Raw genomic sequence first — 18,718 nt, 5'->3', positions numbered from 1 at the left:
TACCTAAAATGTAGCTCATGGTGGCAACTCCTTTCTTATTTTCTATGGGCTTGTCTCATTCTAAATAGGTGAATCCCAGGATTGTGAGATGGGATCCTTGATTGATTTCCATTTCCTTTTTCCCTCCATGCTCCAGTCCCTACATGGTACTGAACCCTGAATGCCATGTTGCCAGAGAGCGACAGAACCTCTGTACTTGACTCTTTGTGCATTATTTGGTTTGACCTTCTGTTTGTAACTTACTTTTTCTATCCTCTTTAAGCATCTTATTAAAAGGTTAGGTAGGCACATAATGTAAACCAGCTTAATTCTGCCGCCATAATAGAACGTAACATCTTTGTGTTTATTATAAATTATAAGAGCTCTTCGAAACAAAGTCTGTCTTACAATTTTTATATGTTCCCAAATATGTAATATAGGTCTTTGAACATACATTCTCCCTGAGGGGTGAATAAAGAGGGAGCAGCAGAGGAAGACCGTAAGGTTTACTAAGAGTGTGATATCTTCATGATAGGCTCAACCCTGGCTGCCTGTTAGAATGACCTGGACACTTTTTAAAAAACTGACATATTTGTCCCACACCCAGAGATTCTGAGGAGAAGAGGATTTTTTAGCTCTGCCCCCTGTCACCAGTTACTCTTAGGGAGCCAGTATTGTCATTATTAAAACATTGGTCTACGTTATCAAAAACATTTAGACAGTGATGAAGACATTGTTAGTGGGTACATGATTGCAGAGGCTAGAACAAATGTGTCTGCTATGTTGACAACTTAAGATTTTGTGCCCTAAATAACGTACCAATGTCTTCTCTTTTTTAATTTATTAGTTTCTTGGCGCTTCTCGTACCCGGAGAGCCTGTTGATCCTTGTTACATGCTGACAGCACATGTAAGTAATACTGTTCCTGCCTCAAGGACTTAAAGATTGACAATATGTTCAGACAGAATATGTCAGCTGAGTGGTGTCAGTGACGTTTAGCCCCTCTCTGCTCCCGAGTGCTCATCTGTGGTGCACAGATACAGCAAGTCTTTTAGGTACTTCATTTCAAGAGGATATTTAAAGAGGAAAGCATAGCAATTTGTTGCAGAAGTTGAACTAATCCAAACTACCCACCAAATCTAACCTTTAAATCAGCATGAGGATTGCCTTCCTCACTTTGTAACAGATTCTTTATGGTCACCTAGGCCACAAGAGTTGCCTACAGCTCAGTTGATAATTTAACTCTTTTAAAAAATTGAATAATCTAAATCTGTAGTTGTCAAAGTGTGCTTCAGGGCATTCTGGGGATTGCAAGACTCTTTCAGGGGTGTGCGAGGTGATGGATCTTTCATGTATGGGTAAGAGATCCATCAAAGCATAATATGGACCTTATAAGGTATGGTTTCAGATTCCACCCAGTGATGTCACCTTTAAATAATCCATGTACACTTGAAAAGAATGTGTATTCTGCTATTATTTGGTGGAGTGTATGATAAATATCAATCAGGTCAAATTAGTTGATAGCGTTGTTCAAGTTTTCTGTGTACTTACGAATTCTCTTTCTACTTTTTCTATCAGTTATTGAGGAAGGGGTATTGAAATCTCCAAATATAATTGTTATTTAGCTGTTTCTCTTTTCATTAGTATCAGTTTTTGCTTCATTTATTTTGAAGTCCTCTTATTAGGTACATACATGTTTATGCATGTTTTGTTATGAACTTTTGATAAATTGATCCCTTTATATTATGAAATGACCCTCTTTATCCCTGTTAAGATTCTCTGCTCTGAAATCTATTTGTGTAACATCAGTGTAGCCACTTTAGCTTGCTTTTGGTTAGTATTAGCATGGCATATATTTTCCCGTCCTTTTACTTTCAGCCAATTTGTGTCTTCATTTTTTTTTTTTTTTTTGCGGTACACAGACCTCTCACTGTTGTGGCCTCTCCCGTTGCGGAGCACAGGCTCCGGACGCACAGGCTCAGCGGCTATGGCTCACGGGCCTAGCCGCTCCGCGGCATGTGGGATCTTCCTGGACCGGGGCACGAACACTTGTCCCTTGCATCAGCAGGCGGACTCTCAACCACTGCGCCACCAGGGAAGCCCTGTGTCTTCATTTTTTAAGTGAGTTTTTTTGTAGCCAGGGTATAGTTAGGTCTTGCTTTGTTGTCCAGTCTCCGAATCTCTTGTCTTTTCATTAGGATGTTTAGGCTATTTACATAAAATGTGATTATTGATATGGCTGGATTTAAGCCTACCACGTTGACGTTTGTTTTCCATTTGTCCCAACAGTTCCTTGTTCCCTTTTATCTTTTTTCTGCCTGCTTTTGGGTTGAGCATTTTTCATGATCCTTTTTATCATTTTTGTTGGCTTATAACTGTTTGTTTTGTTTCATTGGTTGCTTTAGGGTTTGTAATATACATCTTAAACTTACCACATTCTACTCTCAATTGATGTTATATCACTTCACATACAGTAGAAGAACTCTGTAATAATATACTTCCATTTCTTCCCTCTGAGAATTTGTGCTGTTGTGTCGTACATTTTGTTTCCCATGTTATAAATTCCACAGTGCATTGCAGTTGTTTTTACTCTGAATAATTGGTTGTCTTTTCAAGGTGTTTAAACAATAAAAAGAAACCTTTATATTTATTGACATAATTACCAGTTCTGGTCTGCTTTATCCATTTGTTTAGATCTAGATTTCCTTTTGCTTGAAGGACTTCCTTTAATATTTATTTTAATGTAGATCTGCTAGTGATAAATTCTTTCAGCTTTTGTATGTCTGAAAAAGTCTTTATTTTGCCTTTGTTTTTGGACAACTGGTTTTAAGCAATTTGATTATGAAGTGACTTGGTGTGGCTTTGTTTGTGTTTCCTGTGCTTGGAACTCATTAAGACTCTTGTTTCTATGGGTTTATTAATTTCATCAAATTTGGATTTGTTAAAATCTTGGCCATTATTTCTTAAAAAATTATTTTCTCTCCCTCATCTGCTTTAGGAACTCCAAATACATGTATATTAGTCTTCTCAAAGCTTTCCCAAGTATCAGTGATATTCTGTTCACTTTTTTTTCAGCTTTTTGTCTCTCTGTGTTTCATTTTGTATGGTTTTAATTGTGATATCTTCAAGTTTACTAATCTTTTCTTTTCCCATGTCTAATCTACCATTATATATTTTATCTAGTTTCTTAGATGTTTCAAGCAGGATGGTAAATCTGATTCCTGTTATTCCCATCTCATTTGGAAGCAGAAATCTCATCCATTTTCCAGAAGCCAGAAATTAAAGAGACTTGCAGAAATTTAAAACAATTCTACGCCTTTTCCTATGGAAAATATGGTTTTAATAAAAATTTTTAGGTTAACATTTATTATCATTATCTTTAAATGAATTAAATAAGTGTTTAAAATTTTTCTGTTTTAATTTTGAACATGGTAAATATTGATAGATATAACCCATGCAAACAAAAGGTCTTTGGGTTCCTCAGTAATTTTTAAGAGTGTAAAGTGATTCTGAGACCAAAAAATCTGAGAACAATTGATCTAACTGTACTGAAGCGTTTACTGTGGGTTGCTTGAACTTAGAAGTTGGGTAACCCTGGTGCTGGGGAGGGCACGGTTACAAGGATGAGAAGACCCATAAGCAGATAGAAGAAGGAAGGAGAAGAACAATCAAGCAAAAGTTAAGCCACATGGCTCCCAAGAGACACAGAGTAATGTAGAGTCCTCATTTTTCAGCTTCTGTCTTGATATTTGTAAGGCCCAGTTATCCCTCCTGGACTTAGGATTTTTGAGATAGTACTAAAAATAAATTCCATCTTTTTTTTTTCCTTAAGGAGGAAAAAGAAACTAGAGGGGAAAATTAAAACACTATGGTAGACTTAAAAGGAAGCCATTTTCGGAGTCCAGGGTTCTTTTGGAGTCCAGAAATTACAGTGCTATGACAAAGGCTAATACCGTTCGCGATGCTCCATGTGGAGGCCAGCAGATTGCATGTCTGGCGTGTAGAAAAGGAATCTATAGTTTTGTGATTCTGTGGTTATTTTCAGGATGCTGGTTAGTTCATTGGCACACACTAGAGAACCAGGACCTTCCCTCACCTTACTGTCTAATCTTGGCAACACCTCTCTGGGACTTTGTTTCTCCACAATTACAAAGTGGGAGTCAGAAGTGTTTCTAGGTCTTTCTTTGTCTGCAAGTAACAGAAACCTACATCAAACTGGCTTAAGCTCAAAGGAGCATTTATTGACGCATATAATTGGGAAGCCAAGCTGGCTGTGACACAGTTGGATCCAAGTGTTCAAACTGCCATTGTGGTTTCACTCTAAGTTCTCTTCCCTCTTCCTATTCCTTCCCATTTTCTGCCCATTCCCTTCTGCTTACCTCTGTTTGCTTTGTTCTCCATTCAGCCACACAGTTGCCACCAGAAGCTCTAAGCTCATGTGGACCTTGGAGCTCATGAGCCCAGAGATAGAAACAAAGATGCACTCTCTCCCAGCATCCACAGACCAATCCTTTGGAGACTCTTTCATTGACTTGACTTGGGCCATATGCCCATCCTTTGAACCAATGACCTTACGGCTATGAAGAACCTCGGTTAGCCAGACTGGTTATGTGCCCACTCCTTTGGCAGGGAGTGGAGGATAAATTGGTATTGGCAGTCCCATCAGAACCACATGGAATGAGACGGAGGCAGCTTGGTGACTGGAAGGGTGCTGGGCAGACTGCAGCCTGCACCCTTAAAGTGTCATGAAGTGAAGCAAACTATATCTATTATGTGTTTATGATTTAAAAAGAAATACAATCATGTGGCTATTACAGCATTGTTGGGAATTTGACATTTTCTTCTGAGTCCCCCAATTCTCTTAGCAACAGTTTCTTTTCCTATTGCTTTTCAGGTATTTCATCTGCATGGTTTAGATTTCATCTTTGCTCTGAGGCCTTTTACCAACTTTTGTTGTGTCAAGAATAGAGTCAGCTGCACCCAGAGCACTCCCACTCAGTGATTTTCATTCCTGCCAACACATTCATGCTTCCTTTAAATTGTAAATCTTTTCTACCTGAATCTTTTCTTTAACTCTGATGTGTAACAGATGTGTAGAATCAGAATTGGTATTAAAAGTCTACAAATCAATAAAAAATCAAAGAGGATGATCTCTTAATACAGAGTCCTCATCAAATTTAATGTTTAGTTGAGTAATCACCTCCAGGCTCTTTGGGAGTGTGAACTAGAGTGAACACATAGGTGAAGGATTTATTCACAGTGCCAGAAATGCTTAGTATGCAAGACATACTCTGTTTTCTCGGAAGTGGCAGCCTTTAATAACAAGCTGTCTCTACTAATCCACTCGGAATCTCATTCCTGTGTTTTTCAGCCTAGAAGAACTGAACAAAAATGTAAAGTCTGAATTTGTTTACTCATAAAAATAAGATCTATAGTGTCATTTTAGTCATATTTCGGAATGTAGCTTATCACCTGCATGTTGTATCTAGATTGGTACTATCAAAATGAAAAGGCAACATGCCAGGTGGTTATTATATTCTAGAATATTCAAGCAAAGAAATTTGCATTTGGAATTAAATATAAGATCCTTGGTCTTCCATAGATCCAGCTAAGGCTCACAGTTCAGTTAGAGACAAGAATCTGGCATTCACTTGTATGCATTTAAATGGGTGGGTTGCTGGAAAGAAATACTCCAGAAAGCTAGCAGAGGTTGTCTCTGGAGGTGAAAACATGTGATATTAATTTTCTTTTCTCTGCTCTTCTCTACTGTTCAAGTTTTCTGCAATGAGCACATGCCCCTTTCACAATAAAAATAATTTTTTTTTAAGAACAAGCAAAGGCTATTTATTCAGATCTTGATATATCAAGGGGGTCAGCCACTGTCACTTGCATTTTAGCAGAGACTCAAAGACAAGTAGGAAAGTGGGAAAGCTTATAGTGGAAAAAAGGGAAGGCTTCAGGTATGCCCTGATTGGAAGCTGTTTGCATGAGGAAGCCATAGGTGGGCTAACTAGAAGCCTAAAAGCAAGGTATTTTATGGTGTACATATTCGGGTTTCTCTGACTGTTCCTAAATTGGAAGTGGGGATAAAAATTAGAGAAGCTGTCAGTTATTAGTCAAGTCCTTGTCATTTTGAGCCAGTTATCATAGAAGTTACTGTTTGGCTTCTTGGATTATTATTAGAGATAGCAATAGCAATCCAGTCTCCTGCAAGGCTGACTTATAGCACGCTGGCTTCATGGGCTGATTATTGTATAATAAGGGGGTTGGTTTCCTGGGCAGGTTGCTGTAAGTTGTGGGTCAGAGTTCTGTTTTTATACACAGTTTGGTAATTGTCTGTTTGTATATTCAGTTTCTCACCCGGTGGCGCTGACTGCTCTTCTCATTGACTGCCTTTTCTCTGTCATGCATTGTTATTTCTAAGGACATCTTCACATTGAGTCTGTCAATATCAGGTCCTCCAACAGTTAAAAAACATGCCTTTGTAAAACTTATTTTAGGTAGTGTGATGCTGTGATTTATGATAAGAAATGTATGTTTGGTCTTCGTCCACTATTCCTAGCACAGAACTCTTAAACCCTTGGAATTTCTTAGGTATTGAGAGCCATAAGGGTGTCTTTTGCTATGTTAATGAGATGACAATTTTTTTACAAAAATAATTTTTAAAAAATTACATCTATGCTGAATTGTGAAAGTTCTTGGAATATACCAAATTATGTTTAAGCAAGATATAACTACTTAATGAAACTGACTGACACTCAGAAAACTGGCTTGAACCCCGATCTGGGCACTCTGATTCTGCCTTGACTCTGCAGGACAGGTCCCAGTGTGGTCTGGCATGTGTACCCACCTCAGGATCCTTTGCTGTGCCATTAGGGCTGCAGGAGACCTATCTGCACAAGCCCCATAAGGCCTCTTAGGACAAATCCAGAGGGGACTCTAGAGCTTAAGTTCAGGTCTCCAGTTCTCAAGGTTTCAGACTGCATCAAAAAGAAGAGAAATTTTCCCCGACTTCTGAGAGTAAGGGCCGGGGTGGGAGAGGGAGCATATCCCTTTAAGTGGGGAGGGAGAGCCATAGGCACACTGCCATGAAAGAAGACCCTTCACTCCCAAGCCCTCTCCTCAAGGATTTACCTAGTCTACGCTCACTGCGTGCCGGCAGGATCACTGGCTCATCTCTTCCAAGTGCCTTTAAGCTCAGGTTCAGGTTTGGGAAGGGTCTGTCCAGCACACAGAGTCCCGTTGATGAAGAGTGCAGTGTAGTAGCACTCAAATCTCAGACCCAATCTGACTCACAGTCCACTTGTTCAAGAACAAAGTCACAATTAGAAGCCTGCAGAGAATCCTGACCATCAACCAGTAGCATAAGGCCCAGGTTAAGACGACTGTGAATGGGTCTTGGAGGTAATAGGCCTGATGTGAGTCCTGGCTCTTACCCAGCAGAGGTGAGATCTTGGGGCAGAACTTACCCGCTCTGAGACAATTTTCTTATATAGAAGTGTGGATAGTTTATTAGACAGGTTACCAGAAATAAGATGGGGGTGAAATGTTGGCAATAGAAATTGCTTAATAAATGACAACTCTCGTTATAATTATATGCTAAATCATGTTCACAAAATAAATTCAGTCCCCTTCCAGCCATTTCTATCAGACTCAAAACCCCATTCTTTAAGTTTCCCATCGAACCTGTTAGTAAAACCAAGAACCATTTGTTGCTCATCTCTGAACCAGCTATAAATTGTCTTTATCATGCTTCAGCTACAACACACAAGCTGGAAACAGCTTGGCATCCATCTTTTGGATTCCAGGGATGACTTTTATCACCTTGGAAGGCTTAGGCATGTTACTCATAGGAAGTGCTATTAATAGATCAGACCGTCATCCATAGTGTTCAGAACGTATCATGTTTTTTTGGTTTATTTGTTCGTTTGTTTTAATAAGGAGAAAGAAAAGAAAAAGCAACCCTACTGACTCTACTGATCCTGTGATGGAAGTTAGGTCCTCACTTTTTTGTATATTCTTCTGTAACTAGGTTAACTTTGATATTTTACTTTTCTCTGCTAATGTATGTTTGGTCTTCATCCACTATTCCTAGCACAGAGCTAGGAGCTAATTCAGCATAGATGTAATTTTTTAAAAATTATTTTTGTAAAAAAATTGTCATCTCATTAACATAGCAAAACACACCCTTATGGCTCTCAATACCTAAGAAATTCCAAGACGATCCTTGACAAAGTCATGGTCACCAAATCAGTGTGTTTCTCTAATAGGGTAAATCATGTTAGAGATAACGGAAGCTTTTGAGCATCTGGTTTTACCAGAAACTAAATGTAACGTGGGCCACAGTGGACTGGAGCAAAGAAAGCATAACCTTTGCAATTTTCATTACTTCATAGACGCTATGCATAATCTTATTTTCCACATGCAGATGCTAGGATAAGGAAATGGCTACATTCTATTTTTTTCCCATATCATAAACCAGTAATTTCATCTGAAAAAGTAGCTTGTTCAGTGTTTTATTGAATCTAAGATGCTGTCTATTGTAAAATATATCATTATTCTGTGTAATCACTAAGAAAGAAAGAGCACTGCCATTGATTGAGAGATGTTAAATCTGAAAAAGTGAGTCTTGAAATCAGTCAAAGATGGTATATACTTCTATGTTTGTTGAGTTCTTTTTTACATCCTTTGTGTCTCCTTGCTCCTGTTAATACTTAAAGACATTAGTTTGAGAGAATTAATCACAATTAAAATAGATGTTCCACGTTATACAACACAGATACAGCCATTCACCGCTGAATGCCCTAATCATAATGGCATTTTAAGCACTAATGAAATGGAGCTAGTTTATATTTCTTGAATTGATTAAATAAGATAAAGGCTCAGTCATCAGGCACATCAAGACAGGCATCACCAGGAGGACTGGCTGGATCTTATAGTATTCACAGGATTTGTAAACAGAAATGCCATTTTGTCATTCCTACCATCTTGAGCACTTGTTCCTAACAAATCCTTGGGATAATACCAGATACCCCTGCTCTTTTTTTTTTTTTTTCTGAACCAGTCACAGAAGAGCTTCAGATTTTGGCTAATATTAATCAGTTGACCCCAGGCAGTTATGACATATTCCTTAGGAGTATAACAGGCAAACAGGCTCGGGGAGAGGTAGAGCTTTCTACAGTGGCCTCAGTAGTAGAGGTGAGCCTGGGGAAACATACCGTCTGGCGTTCCATGGCAGTGTTCGGTCAGACGGTTCTGGGACCAGAGTCTGGCTGTGCTCTCACTGTGTAGCCTCCCTTTGTTCCTGCCCATTCTTTGCGCCTGTTTTCCACCTTCCCACAGATTCTCATTAAAGCTCTCCTTGGTCTCCACGACTTCCTGCTGTCTGCCACTAAGAAGTCTGACTCCCTGATCTCTGTCAAGGGCAGGTCTGTACTCAGCTTGGGAATTCCAGAGATAAGGGCCTAAGCATAGTGGTGGCCAGGAGGGTGCTTCTGGGTAAGGCAGCCTAGAAGGACACCCGGAGTGGCTTAGAAAGCTCTTCTCGAGGAGCCATCCTACTGGTAGATAGTAAGTCTGACCATCTGCCTTTTTTCCCTTGTCCCCTCTGTCTGTAAACCCTTCCCAATGCCCCAGGCATGCAATTAGGTACTTTTTTTTTTTGGTGGTACACAGGCCTCTCACTGTTGTGGCATCTCCCGTTGCGGAGTACAGGCTCCGGACGCACAGGCTCCGCGGCCATGGCTCACGGGCCCAGCCGCTCCGCGGCATGTGGGATCCTCCCAGACTGGGGCACGAACCCGCGTCCCCTGCATCGGCAGGCAGACTCTCAACCACTGCGCCACCAGGGAAGCCCTAGGTACTATTTTTAAAATCAGCTTTTATCTAAGCATCTTATGGGTTATCTCTGCTCCCACAGAGGTGCAGGAAACTCTGACAGCACACTGATTACACCCCACTTGATGGGGGCAGCCTGGGAAGTTGAGATGGACAGGGCAGCTCTCTTGCCTGCCCTGCCAGGAGGTTTCAGTGCTTATCTCTTAAGTCTCTGAGATTTTTTTGCAGTTTCCCCACAGTATAGAGAGTGCCCTATATCAGAGTGCTGGTGTAAGATGGATTTCTTTCCTTCTTTTTTTTTTAAACCATGCTTACTCAGGCACTGAGGAATATAGTTCCTGGCTTTTAAGAGAAGGTGCCTGTTGGACTCTGAATAAGGCCATTTCCTCTGCCATTAGAGACTTTGGCCTGAACAAGACCTTTTCCAAGAAACCATAGGCCCATATTCTGGTATTCAGCATTTCATCCCTCATCCTCCCACCAGTCCTCTCTAGGGTTCATAGGGTTCTAGAAATTGAACACCACCATGAAACAATCACCCAAACTCATTCTTCCACTTTACAGCCTTAATAAAATGAAGTTAAAAACACAGACCCCAAAAACCTTTAGTGGAACTTTAGACCTAATATATGTGAAGGGCCTTTTCCAGAAGGAATAATAACTAGAAGCCACAAATAAAGCACTGAAATAAAATCCCCCTTTGAATTATGCATAAGCAAAGTAAATTAGTAAAATTTAAATGTACTTTAAGAATAGAGATTTGCCATTTGCTGGGACTGGGGTTTATTTCATTATTGAAAAGGAAGGGAAAAAACAGAAGTAATAAAATTAGTTGTACTTAATATTGAGGACAAACATGCTTCACATTTTTGATGATCATCTCTAGTCCATCAGTATATTGTCTAGCTGCATCTAGGTTAAAACTGTCATTAAAAGGAGAGTTATCTTATTTGAAGGGGTTGATTGTCTCTTGAGCTGAGGAGATGGGAACACGAGGTTTGATTTTTCTTTCTTTTGTTTGTTTGTTCATTCATTTGTTCATCGTGAAGCCCCTTCTCTGCCTGGTACTGAGGAAGGGATATTAACACAACAACAGCTCCTACTCTTCAGGAAGTTTTCTTCAGTATTTAAGAATGGTGCCTTTTGTCATACTTATTCTTCATTTGATGGCTAAAGAAGATGTTTTACTCGTGGTTCTCTTTGAATTTCAAAGGAGAGTCACCTCTTCCTGTCGGGGTAATCAGGGATGAATTCATGGGGAGCAGTGTTTTGAACTGGGTTTTCAAGGGTAAGTAAGATTTTGATAGGTGGAAATGGGCAGGACAAAGGCACTTCAGGGGAGAGGGGAGAATGGGGATAAGTATCTGGGAGATTCCAGTAATATTTACTCAGGAAGAGAATCCTTTGGAGTAAGATGAGAAGAGTAGTGTGGAGCTGCCCAGTGGAGGCCCTTGAATACAGAACAGAATTTTGTTCTGGGGAAGTTGGGGCAGGGAAGCCCTAGTTTTCTTTTCTGTCCTTGAACCTTCCTGTAGGAATTGGCTTCTCTGCTTCTCAGTTGATGGGCTTGGTTCATGAAAAACTAGAGAGCTTGCTGTTGGATTCTCCCCCTTCCACCTTCGTGGCCTTTGATAAACTTTGGAAACTTCCACCGTCAGGAGCCTGAGGAGCCAGAGCGTCCCTGAGGGGAGGCTTCCTGTGCGGAGAGCCTGTGTGCTTGAGGTCTGACCACACGGCAGCCCTCGTGCTGCTCGCCAGTGCGGGTCAACGATGGGAGAGAAGTCATGAGCAGAACGGGGCATGGGCCAGCCAGCAGATGCCCCCGACCTTTCCGTCAAGGGAAGGAGTTGAATTTGCTTATTCCTGGGATGCCTTCTTTCCATGCTTTAGTCTACCCTGCATTTGTCATTTTGGTGGGGAGCCCCTGTCTCATTTGGCATGGGTTTTGCAGGTTTACAGGCTACGGTTTGCTGAGCTCCTTTGCTAATATGAAAAATCACATTTCTTTTTTTCTCTGGATTGCTTGAATTTTAAAAATTTGAGCAGTTTTTAATTTTTTTTATTTATTTAATTTTTTTGGCGGTATGCGGGCCTCTCACTGTTGTGGCCTCTCCCGTTGCAGAGCACAGGCTCCAGACGCGCAGGCTCCGCGGCCATGGCTCATGGGCCCAGCCGCTCCGTGGCATGTGGGATCTTCCCGGACCGGGGCACGAACCCGCGTCCCCTGCATTGGCAGGCAGACTCTCAACCACTGCGCCACCAGGGAAGCCCTGAGCAGTTTTTTAAATAGCAAGGTTGAAATTCTCAAGTCATCTTAGAGGCTGTAATCCTGTAATTTCAGCTCCCTAGCCTCATTCCTGACGTTGATCATCAAGTCTGCTATTACGCTGGATAATTAAAGGGATGTGGACATCAGGGAGAGAGCAGGTGGGGATTAATATTTGAAGGGCTTGATTAGTCTTCTGTAGTTCCCGTAAGATCAGCACAGGATATTGTTAAAACTCTAAACTCTGGTACAAAGCATTTTTGTTAATTAGCTAACTATTGCCATATTTGACTTTTCATTCTTTCTTGTACTACAAGGAAAGATCTTTTCTCTTGCCAAGTCTTCCTGATTCATGCCCGGCTGTATCTCTTACAGTCTCTCTATGCCCATTGCTACTTCCATGTACAAGTCTTGTTACCTTTCTCCTCTTCCTGTCCTTCAAAACTGCTCTTATCAGGGTCACCAAAGCCCTACCTATTAATAATCCAGTGATGTCCAATTTATCTATTTGTTCCTTTTGTTGCTTGTGCTTTTGGTATTATTTTGGTACGAAGAAACCATCAGGGTCACAAAGAGTTATGCCTATGTTCTCTTTTAAGAATTTTATAGTTTTAGTTCTGACATTTAGGTATTGCGCAAAGGCATTTGTTAAGGCGGGTATTTTATAGAATTAGGAGGGTTTGAAGAAATGGACTATAGCTCAGGCTTCCAGGAACAACCTTCCAGACCACATTATAGAACTGGGCTGCCAAAGAGCTGCTGTCTTAACCATGACCAGAACGCTGCCACACACCTCTAGCTCTAGGACCATCCCACCTCTGCCATGGTCTGCACCAGCAGAATGGATGCCTTGTGCCCTACCCCTCTTCCCAAGCAACTCAGAGCCTCAGTCTCCTCATCTATAAACTGTGAGTGCCGTCTACCCCCAGGGTGTATTAGTACATTTCACAGCTGGTGTGGCATGGGCACAGCTCAGTGATAATGGATATGGACTGTAAATCACTCATTAGGACTTACTGGTGCCAACCAGCTGAATATCAACCCTCTTGACAGTATTACAAGAATTAAATGAGCTTGACACAGCAGTGCCAAGTGGCAAGGGTTATCCTGATGGTCCTGGATGCCTAGAGCTTGCCTGGTTTGACTGAGATTACACAAGGTGCCAGCGGTCAGACTGAGGTGGGAATTCTGTGAATACCCCCAACACCTTAACGAAGAATGAATGCTCTCACAGAGTTAGAGCAGAAACTGGGGGTGGTAGGGGTGAGAGGTTGGCATCCTGGTCTTGGACTCCTGCATCTGGCTGTCCACCTGAGCACAACGCCCACACACAAGAAAGAGGGCTGGGTGGGGTTTGAGTGCTCAGTCAGGGAGGAGGCTGCTCCATTTCTCAACTGCTATCCTAGTGAAACAGGTGGATGAATTTGAGCCCAAAAGGTAGGAAGGGAGGAGAATAACTGGGAGCATTAGGCTTTGGGGTGCCCTCTGCATGAGAATGATGGGCACTAAACCTGTCTGAGGCAAAGGTGTGGAAAGGAGTAAACACATCGGAGACTGGAGTCCAGAACCTTGAAAGTTTAATGAGATCAGTTAGTGAAGCAGTACCCTATGATTAATCACTTCAAAAGCATCACTTAAATCAAGGAGGATCATGGTGGACAGTGACCATTTAATTTAGCTACTTAAGGGACATTTGGAACAGTGCGCTGTCCGGAAGACTTGGCTTCTAAATCCAGGCAGATAAAGGTCCATTAGGTTCCCAGAGTGGAGGACTTCAGATCTGAGCCAACTCAGCAGACCTGATGCACCTGAATAGATGAGAAAAGGCAAAAGGACATATATCATAGTGAAGCGGAGTCACTGAGGTTTTTTACTTCTTTTATTTTTTATTTTTTAAACGTCTTATTACTTGAGGTCCTAGAAAAGTTATATTAAGAAAGACAGTAACTGAATACAAGGTTATTAGAGGGAATATTGCTATTGTGTTTTGTGAGCAAATGAACATGTTATATAAGCAGCAAGTTATAAGGGCTGTGCACAAAGAGCAGAGTTTAATATTATCAGAAAATAAAGCTTACAAGTGAATATACCCGATGCATATTTAATGAAGAGCATAATCAAGGGATATTAGAGCTATAAAGGACCTGGCCAGTTATTTGGTTCACCTCCTCATTTAAGCAGACGAAAATAAACGCAGGACTCAGGTGTCCTGAGTCTACACCGTCATGAGGGGTGGAGCAGGGATTAGCATTAGCCCACACCACTCTGTCCAGGCCCATCCACTTCATCGTTAATTGTGCTGCAGGAGACCTTAGCTGTAAAATGGACACTTCACGTTTCTGCACTGCAACTAAACAGACTTCGGGGAGGTAGCTGGGAGAGGGAGAATCAGACTGAGCCAGGGTTGCTCAGGAGATCCTGAAAGGCTATGGATTTGGAACCCAAAGGGCAAAGCCTCCCTCTCCTCTGAAAAAGGGTGTCTAGAGCTTGGGCACCTGCTTGCCCACCCTTTGCTCCCAACTGCCCACCCAGGCAGCTACCGAACTTGGAGACAACCTGGCTTAAGAGGGTGAAGGGGTGGGTACACGTTAGTCTAGGGAAGGAGTGCTCCCAAATCAGTCTGTTCCTCCTGGTGACCATCCTTCATTTCACCATTTAAATATACAGCTCCTTTTTCTCATCTTTCTTACTGTCTTTTGAATGGATTGCCTTTCCTTGCTTGTTCTCTTATTCCATTTCCCTCTTTTTACTGATTGGGAAGTTAAACCCTCTATTTCTACTTTTTTTAGTGTTTGTCCTTGAAACTTTTATATGCATACTTATCAGTACAAATTTAATCAATATCTTAATTCTTTTTCTGTAAAAATAAGGACATTCCACCACTTTTAACTCAGAACCCCTCTCCTTACTTCCAAGCTATTGTTGAGTGTTTTAATGTCTTTTTTAAACCCTAAAAATCAGAAATTGTTATTATTTTATATAGTTAGCATTTATATTTACTTCCATGTTTACCAATTTCTTTATTCACAGTCTTAGCCCTGCCTTTTCTTCTGAAGTATATCCTCCCTTTGGGTGCAGGTCCTGTTGGTGGTAAACTCCCTCAGTTTGATTGTTTCACCTGTCTTCTTGAAAGGCTACATAATTCTTTGTTGACAGTTATTTTCTCTCAACAGAGATTTTCCCGCTCTTTCATGGCTTCCTGTGTAACTGTAGGCAAGTTGGCTATTGGTCTGTTTGTCATTACTTGTAACCAAGATGTCTTTCTTCTCTGGGTGTTTTTGGGATCATCTTTATCTTTCTTGTTTTGTGGTTTTACTGCAACAGGTCTAAGTGGGGATTTTTTCTTTTCATATATCTATGTGCTTCTTGTCTGTGTAGTAATATCTCATGAATTAAAAAAAACCTCTCTGCTGATACTTCTTAACATTTTCTCTATTATTTCCTTTTGATTCAGACATCTGTTAAACCTCAATTCTATCTTCCATCTCTCCTTACTTTCATATTTTCTATTTCCATGCCTCTATTTGCTTAATTTTGGGTAATTTCTTTGGATCTATCTGCCTTTTTTTTTTTTTTTTACAGTATATCTAATCTACTGTTTAATCCACTTGTCGTTTTCAGTTTTAATATTTTTCCTTTCTAAAATTTTCACATGAATCATTTTCAGATCTTTCTGGTTCTCTGTTTTCTTGATCCTTCTCTGATTCCATCTTCTTTAAACATTTTATACATAGTAATTTTGTTCCCAGTAGTTCTAACATCTGAGGTTCTTGGAGATGTAAATCTATTGTGTTTTGTTTTTCCTGACTCCCACCCATGTTGATTTATTTCCTTCTATATTTGGTAATTTTTTACTGAGGAATAACATTTGATTGAACTTACTTTGTTTCTCCACAGAATTTGTGCTTGCTTCTGCTTGGGCGTTAGGTAGTGCTACCAACCTGACACCACTTTGTTTTAATTTATATTTATATTTTGAAAATATTTATTTATTTACTTATTTATTCATTCATTCATTTTACTTTTACAGACCGTAAGGGGGTGGGAGAGGGAATAAGGAAAGAGAAGAGACCAGTCTGGCAAGAACACTGGGCACACTTGGGTGGGTCCCTCCTGCGCTATAAGATTTCATGCAGTGTGCATTTAACCGTGTGAGCAGTAGTGCCCTTACAGGCTACTGATGCTCGGGGAGGAAGTGTAGAGTGGAAAAATCAAAAATTAAATCTGAAGCTCTTAAATGTTGTATCGGTTTTTGTTTTTCTGGGGGGATGGAGATGCTGTGATCTGCAAAATAGTTCAGGGACTAGGTCTGCAGCTAGGCAGGTAGTGGCACCACGTGATCCTGCTGCTGCTTTGAGCAATTCTTCACGCTGTTTGCTGGGCTCAGGCTGTAGTGATGAAACCATCTGTACACGGAGCTTGCAGCAGATGGAGGGGGTGTGAAAGAAGCCAGAAAGGCAGCGCACCTGTGCGAGAACTGAGGGCTTTGGACGTAGTCGTACTGGCCATGAGGAGCCACAGGTTGTTCTAGAGGAGAGGAGAGTTATAGCCAAATGACATGAGGTGGAGGAAAGGGTGTCCATGTGATTGATAAGAAAATAAATTATTATGAAGGAGAAAGGCATGTCAAATGATGATACCAAACTCTGCCTGGAGGGAGTGCTGTTTCCATCCTTCGCGCTCCGCTCCTCCAGGAAGCCTTCCCGGATAGTGCCCCGCCCCCACAGGCCCCTGAAGACCTGGACGGACCAGGTCCCAGGGCGGCCTCCACTCGGCCTGTCTCTGGATCTTGGTCTTGTTCAGGGGCAAAGGGAGGCCAGGGAGGCACGGTAGCTGCAGTGAGGCGGGGGTCCTGGCAGCCTCAGGAGGTGACCGCGGCCTGGCCCTGGGATCTGGGCGCGGGTCCCCGTCTGGAGGGGACTGGGCCTCACCAGCTCCAGGGCTAAGAGCAGAGAGCAGAGTGCCCGTGGTGGCTGTCCCCAGCTCATCCTCTTGTTTTAATTTTTATAGTAGAGCTTGATAGCATGAGTAGTGTAAATGTAACCTCCACACAAGGGTGAAATAAAGCCTAAGGATGCAAATTCTGAGAAAAAAAATTATAATTCATTTTTTTCCACCCGGGGTTATGATGGAGATAGGCTTCCTCTGCTGGGAGGTGAATTATTTTTCTGCCCTGAGGTCTCACAAAGGGTGTACCCCTCTTGAGGGTCCTGGCTCAGTGTGAGAGTCTGAGGTGCACTTCCTGCTTTGCATAGTCCAAGTTGTTTTCTCTGGTTCTCTGTGTGACAGAAGCATTGACCTTCAGGGCAAACCAAGCTTGTTTGTTTGGTCTTGTTTTTCGGGTTATTTTTGGTTTTGTTTTCCATTTACTGTCTACAGACCTGGTTTTAGCTCACTGCTCCTGTTTTGCCCCTTGAACCTGATGAGTTGCCATATTTTCATTTGAGCTCAGCAATACTTTATTGTTTCCCTGTGTTATTGCAATATAATTGATATATAACATTGTTTAAGTTTAAGGTGTATAACATGATTGATATATGAACATATTGCAAAATGTTTGCCACACTAAGTTAACATCCGTCACCTTATATAGGTACAGAGATTTTTTTCCTTGTGATGAGAACTTTTAAGATTTACTCTCTTAGCAATATACAAATACTGTATTGTATATCTTTCAGAGATACAGTACAGCATTGTTAACTATAGTCATTGTGTTTTACATTAAATCCCCAGAACTTACTTATCTTATAACTCGGAGTTTGTACCTTTTGACCACCATCACCCATTTCTCCCACCCTCAGCCCCTGCCTCTGGCAACTACCAATGTGGTCTCTGTTTCTGTGTGTTTAGTTTTTTTTAGATTCCATATATAAGTGAGATTGTAGAGTAGTTGTCTTTTTCTGTATGACTTATTTCACTTAGCATAATGCCTTCAAGGTCCATCCATATTGTCACAAATTGAGACGATTTCCTTCTTTTTAATGGCTGAATAATATTCCACCTGATATATATACCACATATTCTTTATCCATTCATCCACTGATGGACACCTAAGTTGTTTCCATGTCTTAGCTATTGTAAATAATTCAACAGTACTTTAAAGAGTATGTTTGTTATAATTAATCCCGGATCTAGTATTCTCAGGGAGGAATTTTCATAATTGCAATCCATAATCCTACCAGAAGAACAGTCCTCACAAGTGTATGATTTTTCATAGCTGACCTAACTCCAAAATGATCTTAGGTGGCTTACAGACAGTGGTATGCTAGAGTCATCATGTACTGGCTTATAAGAAATTTATTGTTAAACTTTTAGGAATCTTGCAAGTCGTTTGTTAAACACAGCCATCATTAAAAATTAAATTATGTAAACTTACAATTAAATAAATCATATTAATAATAAATACTCAAATTCATCACTTTCTAATTATGTTTCACTGTTAACTTACACTGTTGAGGTTATTTATGTCCATCGTATCTGTGTGGTGAAAATGCTACAGAAAGGTGTCCTACTGCACATCTCTTCCTAAATCCACTTCGAGCAACCTCATGTTGGTATCTTGAAATTGGCCATAGTGGGAGTATTTACACCAGGGAAATGGGCACACACTACAAATCAACTCTTTATTTATTGCTTT

The 18,718-nt window shown here is 40.9% G+C and overlaps 2 protein-coding genes across 8 annotated transcripts in view; one reads left to right on the top strand and one right to left on the bottom strand.

Moving 5' to 3' along the window:
• PHTF2 (putative homeodomain transcription factor 2) overlaps positions 1-18,718 on the top strand; it is a 148,450-nt gene that overhangs the window by 119,701 nt on the left and 10,031 nt on the right. For 6 of the 7 annotated variants that reach the window (XM_060304754.1, XM_060304759.2, XM_060304758.1 and 3 more), the window contains one exon: positions 827-887. The gene's annotated coding sequence lies outside the window, so the exon portion shown is untranslated. Of the gene's footprint in view, positions 1-826; positions 888-1,900; positions 1,922-18,718 lie in introns of those variants that run through there. The other variant, XM_060304755.2, reaches the window with a different exon arrangement.
• Positions 13,673-18,718, bottom strand: part of MAGI2 (membrane associated guanylate kinase, WW and PDZ domain containing 2) — a 1,362,215-nt gene continuing 1,357,169 nt past the window's right edge. The window contains exon 23 of the mRNA XM_060304749.1: positions 13,673-13,889. Coding sequence (XP_060160732.1) covers positions 13,756-13,889 — 134 coding nt within the window. The 3' untranslated portion in view covers positions 13,673-13,755. The remainder of the gene's footprint in view (positions 13,890-18,718) is intronic.

Source organism: Globicephala melas, chromosome 9 (genome assembly GCF_963455315.2).
Source record: "Globicephala melas chromosome 9, mGloMel1.2, whole genome shotgun sequence".
Taxonomy (NCBI): domain Eukaryota; kingdom Metazoa; phylum Chordata; class Mammalia; order Artiodactyla; family Delphinidae; genus Globicephala; species Globicephala melas.
This window is presented reverse-complemented; position numbering and strand designations above follow the sequence as displayed.